Below are 12,209 nucleotides of genomic sequence, written 5' to 3'. Positions count from 1 at the left end.
ATATCATATATATACATATAAATATAAATATAAATATATGTTTATTTGTGTGTTCTTTACATCATTTTTGATGTCAGTGCAGTATCTTCTTTATGGTCCAATTATAGCCAAGGTGATCAGCTCGAGGCCATGGGAGGAGGAAAGCAAGGAAGGCGATGGTGCCTCCATCTTATGATACTGTTTGCACTCAGGGGGCTCATGTACCAGCTCTGGTACTCCTTCGGCAACATGCTCTTCCTCGTCCGTCGGCGCCGGATCTTCAAGGATGGCGTTGACTTCAAGCAAATCGACCAGGAGTGGCACTGGTACGCTCGGATGGCAGATTCGTGACATGCAGCCACTGTCGAGTTATACTGGATGGCTGCCTGACGAACTGAGCTTTGTTTACAGGGACAACTTCCTGATACTGCAGTGTATGATTGGAGCCCTGGCTTGTCTCATCTTTCCATCTCTGCAGAGCCTCCCTCGGTGGGACCTGATGGGACTCCTTACAGCTCTCCTCCTCCATGTGGTGTTCTCAGAGCCGGTGTTCTACTGCTTGCACAGGGTTCTTCACAGGCCCCAGCTCTTCCAGAACTATCATTCTCTGCATCACTCTTCTCAGGTGCCTCAGTCCTTCACAGGTAACACAGCACGCATCTCTTCTCGCTTTTCGGACAATCCATGCACGATGAATTACAAGCTGATGATCTGTTCTGTTTTCAGCTGGATTTGCCACGCCTTTGGAGCACCTCATCCTGTGTGTGGTCATGGGAGTCCCTCTTCTCGGAGCCTGCTTGGTTGGACGTGGCTCTGCTGGGCTCATATATGGCTATGTGTTGCTGTTTGATTTCCTAAGGTGCATGGGGCACAGCAACGTCGAGATCTTCCCGCATGGATTATTCCAGTCTCTGCCTTTGTTGAGACACGTCATTTACACGCCAACGTGAGTGATCATGCTCTGCCACACCTTTAGATTTGGTTGCATGGTTATCCAAGTGACCGAACCACTCGGCTTTCTCTCTTAAATGCCTCGATGATATGGACATATATTATGGTAGGACAAGCTTTAGCTGTGGCTTCAAGTTCTTAGCTGGGTTTGGTATGCCATTATTGCATTTATATCTTCTTCCTTGTTATCATTTTGTTGGGCTGCATTCAAGTCTACCCCTCTAGTGATAGTATTAAGGCTTCTTTCTAATCTTGTTAGGTTGTTGGACGTACATTCATGGAAATCGGGATGCTGTTTGCTATCTTATAATGCATTAATGGCAGCTCTTCCTCTAGTTTGCTTTAATACTGCTTAGGTTAAAAGGATGGGCACATAATGGTTTTACATGTGCAGGTACCATAGCCTCCATCGCATGGAAAAGAAATCCAACTTCTGCCTTTTCATGCCTCTCTTCGATCTACTGGGTGGGACATTGGATGACAAGTCATGGGAGCTGCAGAAGGAGATAAGCTCAGGTATGCTTTCGCATATTGTTTATTTGTATCTACTGGGTGGAACATTGGATGACCAAGTCATGGGAGCCACAAAAGGTCATAAGCTCAGGCATGCTTTCACATATTGTAGCTAATGTTGGCATCTGTGAGAGGTAGAAGACAACATCAAAGCCAGATTCAGACCTGTAACATCTATAAGAAAAAGAACTCAGATATCAGAGCTAATCCACGTATTATAATTTAAGCAGGTTAGTTGAAGGACATCCATAATAGATCACCTACAAATGGAGAGATGTCACACCACTGATAATTACCAAATTGTAGCTCATCTTGTTCTTGCTTCCTGCATTTATTTACTGATTGTTAAGCTGTGGGTATTTTCTTGGTTTTGGGGTCCATCATTTCCATGTCTTCATCATTGTTGACAGTGACAGGTCCAAATATTTTCGACACTGAACCTAACTCAGATCCAAGACATCTAATTATCTTGTTAGAAGTTTTCATTATGTGTACTGGTTGTCACCTTCAACTATTTTGGTCCTTCCAATGGAGTATTATTATGTCTGCCGAGCAGACTTCATGTTCTAAGACATGTAAACCCGTACGGATGTCAAAGTTACTGACGCAGTTCAGATTTTTACCGAGTGAAGTGAGCTCATCGAGATGATGCATGCAGGAAAGAACGAGCAGGTGCCTGACTTCGTCTTCCTGGCGCATGTGGTGGACGTCATGTCGTCGTTGCATGTGCCGTTCGTCTTCCGCAGCTGCAGCGCCCTCCCGTTCTGCACCAAACCCCAAATGCTTTTGTTGTGGCCAGGTGCGTTCGTGACCATGCTCATCATGTGGGCGTCGTCCAAGACGTTCTTGCTCTCCTTCTACACCTTGAGGGGGCGACTGCACCAGCTATGGGTGGTTCCGAGATGGGGATTCCATGTGAGCTTCATTTGTGGTATACACACCTGTGGAGTCTCCTCGATCTGAACAGTGGTTGCATCTGTTCTTTGCAGTACTTCCTCCCCTTTGCTACGGATGGCATCAATGATCAGATCGAGCAGGCCATCTTGAGAGCCGATAGGTTGGGGGTCAAGGTTCTCAGTCTTGCAGCATTAAATAAGGTAGACTTCCTGTTCTTCCCACTTAGATGTTGAGCAGATTCCCGATTCAGAGTTCCCACTTGAGAGCATTCCCGATGTGGAGGAACATATGTTTGGGTTTGTCCTTAGTAAATCGACAAAGAAATGTGATTTACTTTTGATGTATAAACACTGTTGGAATATGATTAATGACTCCCTTGCAGAATGAATCGCTCAATGGCGGAGGGACACTGTTCGTGAACAAACACCCCGACCTCCGAGTTCGAGTAGTCCACGGCAACACCTTGACCGCCGCCGTCATCCTCAACGAGATCCCTTTAAACGTCACCGAGGTCTTCTTGACCGGCGCGACGTCGAAGCTGAGTCGAGCCATCGCATTATACCTGTGCCGGAAGAGAGTCCGTGTCTTGGTAAGCTCATCTCCTTCTTCGTTCACAGCTAAGAAGCGAGCACCATCGTCAACATCGTCCCCTCTCTTCCTGACAGATGCTAACTCTCTCCACCGAACGATTCCAAAAGATCCAAAAGGAAGCCCCGGTGGAGTGCCAGGAGTACCTCGTTCAGGTCACCAAGTATCAAGCAGGGCAGAACTGCAAGGTAATGTTCGCTCATGCCGGTCTCAGGCGGGCGGCCTGCAAACTCCACACTGATATCTCTGGTTCGCTTGGGTCTCCAGACATGGATCGTGGGGAAGTGGATCTCTCTGAGGGAGCAGCGGTGCGCGCCGCCGGGCACGCACTTCCACCAGTTCGTCGTCCCCCCAGTCATCAGCTTCCGGAGGGACTGCACCTACGGCAAACTGGCCGCCATGAGGCTGCCGCAGGACGTGCAAGGACTGGGAATGTGTGAGGTAAGGTCCCCTGCTTCTCGTCATCGCTTCACAGTGTCCGAGCATCATACTAATCACTGCTGCTGTTGCGGCGAGGGAACAGTACACACTGGAGCGAGGGATCGTCCACGCGTGCCATGCCGGCGGGGTGGTGCACTTACTGGAAGGTTGGACGCATCACGAGGTCGGCGCCATCGACGTCGACCGCATCGACGTCGTGTGGCGAGCTGCGCTCAAGCACGGCCTCACGCCCGTCTGATACACCCACGCTCGCCTTCTTGGTCGCTTCAGCCGAAGCGTTTGCCCACATTGCATGTACCTATAGATTGCGGTGGTGATTCCACTGGGAAAAAGGATTCGAATACTTGTCTTGCTTGCTCCAAAGCTCGTGTCGTGATGAAATTACTGTGATGTGATTAAGGCCCCGAGGGCCAATTATCTAATAATGTTAAGAAAGGAAATCTATTCTGTCTTAATCCTTTGGGATCGGGCTATGTGTCACTGTTCATGTTGGATGGCAGATGCTCTGCTATTCGCCGGCGTGTAGCAGAGGTTTGATTTGACATTCCACCCATCGAAAAAGATGGTATCGTTGAATGCGCATTTATGTGGATGACAAGGCGAGGGGGGCAAAGATCGTACCATCGATAAGGAAATATATTCTCCATCCAATCATGAAACCTACCGTCGTCATCTTTCACTTGGCAGTAAGGCTGTCTCCATGGTGCAGAAGCTGCCATGGAGCTCAAGCATGGGACTTCGGTGGGAATAACTGCATTCCAAATCACATCATTTTATGGTCGGGCATAACTCATTGAACTCGGTCTGCAAGCCAATCGCTAGCAGATGAGTGTGGGTCTGATAGTGATCGTCCAAACCGATGAAATTGGGCCGTCCGGCCCAACAATGTAAATTAAAGTAGGGTTGATGGCGAGATCATTCCGAGCTGTCTCTTTTGGCCCATGAATTAGGGTTTTGGAGATCGACAAGACGATGAAGAGAGGATTGATTGGGCCAAGAAGAGGCTGAGTTAGAAGGAAGCCGGATGAATCGAAGGTGATGGCGAACCACGCCGATTCCATGCGCACGTTCAGATATTTTTCTTGGTAGGCGTGTGTCCGTGCTTTAAAAATTCGACCTTTATTTGAATTTGTTGAGTAATACTCTCTCTTTAGTAGGTGTTCATATGTTTGCTAGTTAGATGTTCTAGTTTTATCATGGGAAGAACTTTATGTTGTGAGATCAATGTGGCAAGAGGGATTACTGCAGTGCAAATAGCAAGCAGGAAAGAGGTTTTAAATCTACAATCTAAATATATTTTTCATGCATATATACTTTATTGCTGGTCATTTTGATGAGTTCGAGGAGGATTAACAAAGTTTGGATTCATTTAGATGATCACGAGAACCCCAGTTTGTCAACCTGATACAATTTGTTTGGCAGACGGGAAATGATGTTTGTTGATGAATGGAGTTCTACTTTCTTGGTTTCGCATGTTCACCTAGGAATCTAAGAACTACTAGAAGAATCAAATTTGTAGTAGGATGTTGCAAATTTAGGATATCATTAGAGGGAAAGGGACTTGGAGGACTTGAGAAAAAGATGAACTCAACGAAAGGGAAGCAATGAGAATCCTTTTTCTTCAGGAAGAGAGGTCCTTGTGTCAAAAGGCACACCACATGCATTTACACCCTGTCGCCTATAGAATGAAGACTGTAACAAAGAAACATTTGGCCACATAAATCACAGAAACTCAAAATTTTGGGTTCTCCTTTGTGATTGAGGTTGATGGAATTATGCTGTGCTGCTTTCCCTTTCTCTTCTCCTTCTTAAATATGACAATCAAAAGCAGCAGAATCCAGAAATCATGCTTGATGGACATGGTTTTCTGACTTGTTTAGTTTCGAGGAAAGATATAAAATACAGCATGATCTGAACATATATTGTTCTAATATTTGAATTTCAGAGGATCTTTTTTGTCCTCATTTTTTTGCTTAATCTTGGATGGATATGCGCTTCCTGATAACTATCATCTGAATCGAAGTTTAATATAATATGCTATGTATATGTTTTCTATAAATATTATTAAATAAATTCCAGTTTGTCATATCATGATTCTTATGTCGTTTATTCAATAAGTTGATTGTTCAGTTATTCTTTTCCAATTATCTTATGATTTGTGCATATGTTGTGCTTATATCACATCATTTAATTTTCTTTACTATGCTCCAATATCCAAAACCAAAGTATATATTTCTAGTAATGACCTTCTCGATGATTTTGCCTTTTAAGCAACTGATAGGGACATAAATGTTTGAGAGCCTTTTTTCTTCCTTCCAACTCAAATTTATCTTAAATAATTCACAATTCAGTTAACGAGTTTTGTTCATTATTTTATTGAGCAACTTCCGATTTACCCACGGACAGCCAATTGTTCATACTAGAATTGAAACCGTATCAATTAACTGAGCGGCTATGCTTGATGTGCTATTTAGGGTGATGCTATCTTAGTCAATATTAGTGGAATTCTCTGATGCAAGACCAGATCTGCACAGGCACCAGACTGGTTAATGTACAAATGAGCATTGCATTATTCAACCGAAAAAAGAGGGGAAAATCTTGAACTTTTGCCAACTACAAACTCTGAGGGAACTGAGGTCACATGTAGTAAGTTCAGTTGACTAAGATCATTTTTTTTTTTTCAGGTGAAAGGTTGTTAAGTGATGATTCTTACCAACAGTGTCACTGTTTCTTGTCTATCTGATGGATCACACTTGCACATATCTTTTCTCTTGGCAAACAACATCTTCGCTTCAGTCTCATCAATCACATAAGAGTTGTCTCAATAGGTGTTAAATCAAATGTGCATTTCTAATACTGGATGGTTGATTCTTAGCTTTTCTATATATGGCTCAAGATTTGGTTGACCACCTCACATGTAGATATTATGACAAATATCAAGTGTTAAATTGTATTGCATCTGCTAGACATCCTTTGTCAATCAGACTAATTATTTTTATAGTTGATCGGGAAATAGTTTAACATAATAGCACATTTATTGCTTGCATCAACGTTCTAACTCTGAAGGCTTAGACATATGACAACAATTAGGAAAATTCAGAAGAGTAACACTATCTCTTCTTATCAATTTGGTGCTGGAGGGCAAAGTCTAAGATTGACAAAAGAGAGCTACTTATGCATCAGCTGGCCATATCCCACTGATTAAGCCTTGCAATCGATAATTGCAATCACCTCTAAATCATGGTTTGAGGTGGAGTTTTATTTACATTAGGTGCAGGAGTATAAAAGCATCCAGAAAAAGATAACCAGAGTAATCATCCTCATCTCAAAGATATGGAGCCTTTAAAAAAAGGAAATGAACTTTCTTCCATTGAAATGTTTCTCCTTAGCTGCATGATTGAGTTTAATCATTGCAAGTGATCCTGGGAAGAAACTATGATGATCAAGGAAATTGAGGAGATACAATGAGATAATCTTGCCAAATATCTTATGAGAAATGCTAGTAGGACTTACAGCAGAAAATATACTTACTTTCTATTTTTGACCATCAAAGCCTGGATCAGGATATGGCTTAAGACAAGCCATAGCCTGAAGCACCATGAAGGTTTGATATTCTCTCCAGAATAATTACATGCAGCTCTAGGAAAGAAATATACTCAGCAGTTCTCTGAAGCAGTTCTTCTAACCCAGCTTCTTCGCATCCTGGGATGATCTTCTTGAGCTTCCTAAGTTTCCATGTCACCAAAGGTTGAACATGGTGAGTTGTGCCTCTGGTTCTCCTTCTGAGGGAAGTTGAGGGAACTCCTATTGTTGATGACCTAGCCATGCAAGAGAAAGTTGATGAGATTTAGGGAAGTTGGATCGAGTATAAATAGACATGAAAAGGTGATTTCACTGTGGCATTTGGGAACAACTGTTAGCCTTCTAAACCATGCAAAGCTTATCAGGACAACCGATAGTAGTCCTTGGAACTTCCTAGATCACTATTTGTAAGCTGACCTATAACTATTAGTAGAAATCAGAGCATGTGGGCTCTGTCATTCTTACTTCTAAATGGTCAATCTGCCCCCATTTTGGGACCACCCAGGTTAACTTAATGGCCAAGTGGGGAAGATACTCATTATTTCTGATGTGCCTTTTCTTTTTCGTGTTTGGCTTTTGGGTCAAGGAGGGGGGAGGTACATACTGATTTTACATAGATTTTTTGTGTGTTGTGAAAAAAATGCAACAGTGACTATATTGCTTATTGATAGAATATAATGTATGATAACTAATGTCATGATGTCAGTATACATATCAGACTATAATCATTATGCAACAGGGTCTTCAGGATGCTATAGAACTAAAAGATTTTATCTTTTTTTTTTTTTTAAAGTCGACTTTGATATGAATGCCCTGTTTCCTGACCCCACTTTGACCTTTTTATCAGAGTTAGAATAATTTTACTGGAGATCTTTGTGGTACTAGAATAGTAATTACACTTTTGACTCTTAAGATACTGAATGAAAAGCTTACAGCTCCTACTACATACACAAAATTACTAGTAGAAAGATCATATTCCCAAAATAGGAGTCCTTATGAATTTCAGATCTGAATTAAAAGAGGATATCCAATCCAACTTTTTTTTCTTGTTGGACAACCTACTCTTAGATGAACAAAGCTACATAATCCTGAAGTTGAACAATGCACCTTCTCATGTTATATAATGTTGCAAAATATATATGTAGATAGTTTGACAAAGCTGGAGTAGGCTGTCACTGGGAATGAGGTGGTGACATGCTACTCATCACAAGACACTTGTAACAAAGTCTTGATAGTAACCCTCATATCAAATTGTTTTTCTGCATAATCTTCCTGTTAACAATCGGATCCATGTCAATTTTTTAAGAATGGTTCTCTTGCATAAACTAGGATACATTCTGTTCAAAATTCCTCTGGAACAGACTAATCCAACTCCTTTGAAAGAGCTCAAGGTTGATTATGAACATGCAAAGCATCTTGGGGCTCGATGACAATAGTGTACCAGTACCAGGAGAGAAGGGTGAGAAGAGCCTTCACAAGGAGTTTGCTCCTCCGTCTGCTGTCTATTTACCTCTGAGTCTTTAGAGAAAAGGTAATTGATGGAATCTGGTTTCAGAATCTTGAAATACTCAAAACTAGATATAAGCTCAAAATTTTCAAGGTTGGCTTTATATTTACTAGGTTTACCCTGCCCTTTGTTGAACTACATCAACTGGTTCCTGTCTGCTCTTTGTTATGTTCTTGCTTGTCATCATCATGTCTTGTTATCCAAAAGATGAATATAACGTTAGCTGCATGATATTAGGATCTGGTTGAACCTTTCAGGTCCAAAAAGGGACAAGGGTCAGCTTTATCATCATCATTTAAGGATGTGCAAAGGCAAAGTTCATCTGCAGCACTTGCTGTATTCACTTGTGACAGATGGGCAAGTCCAGCTTCGCTTTCAAGACACTGATGGAGCCTATTCAAGGTTAGTGGGCATGAACATGGGCAACCCTTGATACATGGAAGACTGCTTGTGAACTTGCTGACAAATCTATCCGGTCATTCAAATCCTCCGTGCATATATGGAAGAATCTAAACCTGCAGTATGGGAGAAATATCAATCACAAATGCACATACACACATATTCCAGAATATCTTCTTTCAATAATGGCTACTTGTTCATAACAATTGGATTATATATTAATTCTTGTACCTGCAATGTTGTATCTGCAGGATTTCTTTTAGTGCATCAAAAGTGCTCAGGAGGTATCTTTGTTTACAGGAATGAGAATCTATCCCTTGGATTATACCAAATGATCTAGTCATTCAATAGCAAGCTTCTAAAACAAATGAAGAGGACAAATGCAAGTTAACCATTCTGTGTTGGTTTGATTCACTGGTAAGAAAGACACTGAACCATCTGTCATTCTCATGTAATTGTGGATATACCAGAAAGATATTAACATACTTAATTATTTTTCCAGTGCATATACTGCCAGAAACTGAAGGCAGAGGGATCACAACAGGATATATAGAGAGAGAAAGAGATTTCACAACAGGAAGGAGAGGACAAGTAGGTGGTTTATGAGGGTAGGCAATACCAAGACAAGACGCATGTGCATCTATCTCCCATGCTCTTCCAGATGACATCTCAACTGAGAGAGAGAATGAGAGAGTGGCAGGAGACATCAAGAGTTGATCAGCAACCTCACATTAATATCAGACATCTCTTTTTGTGATATGGATGGTACCATGCACTAATTACTCCCCACCTGTTTGGTTGTTGGTGTACTACATGATAACTGATCCATGTGGGAGCAATACCAGACTGCTTCAGCTAGCAGAAATGACATGGCCTGGGAAGAAAAAAACCAGCTCTAAGATGCACATCCAAGGAAGCTAAGTCAACATGTTGGGCCATCCCACCACATGGTGTCTGTGTGTAGGTTTTCCTGCATCACATGTGACTTCCCCTTGTTTTAAGCTGGAGAAGTTGAAGCTTGAGTGGTGTTTTCAGCTCTAGTTCTTTGGACAGTGCAAGAACTCTACCAGTGCTGTAGTGGAGTCAAGGCTGCAGTAACCCCTCCTACTTGGCTGGGATGTCTGTCAATGTACCTAGACAATCTCAGATGGTTTTATGTTTAGAATATCAAGAACTCAAAATTTTCAGAAAATATGTTGGGTGTGTCCCTTTTTTAATTTTTTGGAAAAATGACTTGTATCATTTATTTCCCTTATTCTTTCTCATATAGGATATTTTACATGTAATCTGTTTGCTCCTTTACATACTTTGGTTGTTCACTCAGACCAAAAGTTTTACAGTGTCAACCTTCCTCTATGGCATCTCATACACTTACTGACCAACAAATCCAGCACTATGCAGAATTCCATGTGCATGTAGAGATTCACATGTGCTTTTGGAGCTATTCCAAGATTAATTCTCATGTTATTTGACATCTAGACATTGTTTTAGAGCATAGAAACTCATCTAAATCATGATTAGAAGGCATCAACATTCATGCTACTGTTAGTATGATAAGGATTAGCAAGAATTAAAGGAAAGAACCAACTTCTACTGTTAATGTTGCTACTGTTGTAGAAAGTAAACTATATGACCTAGCTCATCACTAAACCTTCAAAAATTAGTTATCAACAGTAACTAATGAGCTTCTCTTCAAAATGATTGAACTTGATAGATTTTGCCCAGTAATCATCTTTATCACAAACAAATCTTTGGCTAAAGTGGCAGAAAGCTCCACAACATGATGCATCAACTTTTTCTTCTGTTTCCAGGATTTTAAATGGCTTTGAGTACTGCAGGTGTTGGCTCCCAACATACTGTTGATACAAGTGAAGCTGGTAGCATGTGCTAATGACTGGTTGAGGCCCATGATGGTGGTAACTAATGATCTATTCCATCTCTAATTTTTTATTCTGTGTGATCATTTACAAAGATGTAAGTGTGCTGCTACAGCTAATAGATTTCCTTGGTGAAGTCATGTAAAGAACCTATTTCTTTCAATTAACAGTGTTAACAATGGGCATCATCAGCTTCCCTGCAACTCAATGGAATGCTGTGCACCTTAGTATCAGCCAATTCTCATAAACCATTACGTATCCTCCTGCAGCAATCAGCTTGTTTGGATTTGAATGAAAGCCAGCAAGACTGGCTTTTCTCTCCTGCATGCTTTGGTCATGCAATTTGGGTTTTTGCTTGCTTCTCTATTTGCTTATTCCCTGCTCACTCGCCCTATTTCCGTGTCCGAAAATTAGCACGAGAAAACTACATGGGTAATATCTCCATCAACACCAACGACAGTAAATCTACTCAAAATCCATTAAAAGACCATTCTCTTGTGGAATAACTCTGCTCAGTTTTGGTCATTTGGTTTGTTTTCTATCATGAATATTACCATCCAAACACAAGCAGCATATGACTCGACAGGGCTAAGGATTCCATGCACATCACAACTTTACACAGCGACAGTCTCACACCATATTCCACCGAGGAGCGGCAGCCACCCCCCACAACCGAGAAATCAATATCTGCAAATGGTGGAGAGGGTCAAACCCCACGTTAACATGAGCCCCAATCCCATCCCCGTGCAGAGACGAAAGGCATCAGCTGATACGGTTGGTGGAGCTCATCACAAGAACAGTAAGTTTGGCATCGGAAGCAAACAATGCCCCAAACCAGAGCTTCGTTTGCAAGCCAACCTCCTCCTCTTGAGTTGTCATTTCCCAGAACGATTGCAGATAAATCTTACGATGGGGAGAAGTCGTCAAATCTTGGTTCGGCTGAGCTCTCAGGGCACAGAAATCTCAAAGAAAGCAAGAGAGGAAGGAAACCCCAGAAAGAGGCTTCTCCTTGGAGATCTGACAGTGGTTTGGACTAAACCGAGCAAGAGATACGGTGGTGAGACGATTGGATCTCTGCACCCCACCCCCAATCCTGGCGACGCGTACGTGTGTGTGAACGGATGCATGCATATGCACATGCAACGTTGCTGGGTGGCTTACGCAAGTCATTTAACTAAATATATCGAAGACCTTCTCATCCTACCATCATCTTCTTTGGATCCTTGAGTTTGATCTGAGCGTGATCTTACAATGAATAAGTTAACTAGGAAAGGTCAGTGCTGGAAGGTGGAGATCAGCAGATTGGCACACAAAGAGTAGATGACTTCATCTGAAGAACTCGAGTGTGTCATCCGTAGTCAACTTAAAACAGAACAAAGTCAATGGCAATCCAACAAAGCTTCACACTGGCACATGATGATTCACAGTGTTATTTGATCGTTTCATGGTATGCTTTGTAGAGAACTCAAATGATG

At 42.0% G+C, this 12,209-nt stretch overlaps 1 protein-coding gene and 2 long non-coding RNA genes across 4 annotated transcripts; 2 read left to right on the top strand and 1 right to left on the bottom strand.

Annotated features, from left to right (window-relative positions):
* Positions 1–114: 114 nt before the first annotated feature.
* Positions 115–3,824, top strand: LOC135665264 (very-long-chain aldehyde decarbonylase GL1-1-like). Its single transcript, XM_065177171.1, has 10 exons — positions 115–305; positions 391–623; positions 706–925; positions 1,325–1,446; positions 2,102–2,358; positions 2,433–2,540; positions 2,723–2,929; positions 3,006–3,116; positions 3,196–3,369; positions 3,452–3,824. The coding sequence occupies exons 1-10, from the start codon at positions 130–132 to the stop codon at positions 3,605–3,607; spliced, it is 1,764 nt and encodes a 587-aa protein (XP_065033243.1). The 5' UTR covers positions 115–129; the 3' UTR covers positions 3,608–3,824.
* A 494-nt stretch (positions 3,825–4,318) lies between these two features.
* On the top strand, positions 4,319–10,051 carry LOC135665262 (uncharacterized). 2 transcript variants are annotated; one of them, XR_010509196.1, is made up of 5 exons: positions 4,319–4,454; positions 8,281–8,482; positions 8,716–8,860; positions 9,109–9,274; positions 9,360–10,051. It is a non-coding gene; the product is annotated as an uncharacterized LOC135665262 (long non-coding RNA). The 2 variants fall into 2 exon arrangements; XR_010509195.1 differs by lacking the exon at positions 4,319–4,454 and having other exon boundaries at positions 7,653–8,482.
* On the bottom strand, positions 6,714–7,313 carry LOC135665263 (uncharacterized). The gene is made up of 2 exons (XR_010509197.1): positions 6,901–7,313; positions 6,714–6,791 (listed from the first exon to the last, which is right to left on the bottom strand). It is a non-coding gene; the product is annotated as an uncharacterized LOC135665263 (long non-coding RNA).
* Positions 10,052–12,209: the final 2,158 nt, after the last annotated feature.

This window comes from Musa acuminata, unplaced genomic scaffold (genome assembly GCF_036884655.1).
Source record: "Musa acuminata AAA Group cultivar baxijiao unplaced genomic scaffold, Cavendish_Baxijiao_AAA HiC_scaffold_971, whole genome shotgun sequence".
Classification (NCBI taxonomy): domain Eukaryota; kingdom Viridiplantae; phylum Streptophyta; class Magnoliopsida; order Zingiberales; family Musaceae; genus Musa; species Musa acuminata.
This window is presented reverse-complemented; position numbering and strand designations above follow the sequence as displayed.

Bases quoted from the DNA above. Each gene is read 5' to 3' on its own strand.
- LOC135665264 (XM_065177171.1), top strand. From the start codon at position 130: ATGGGAGGAGGAAAGCAAGGAAGGCGATGGTGCCTCCATCTTATGATA. The intron at 1,447-2,101 runs GTATGCTTTCGC...TGATGCATGCAG, and splicing joins GCAGAAGGAGATAAGCTCAG to GAAAGAACGAGCAGGTGCCT. The intron at 3,370-3,451 runs GTAAGGTCCCCT...GCGAGGGAACAG, and splicing joins AAGGACTGGGAATGTGTGAG to TACACACTGGAGCGAGGGAT.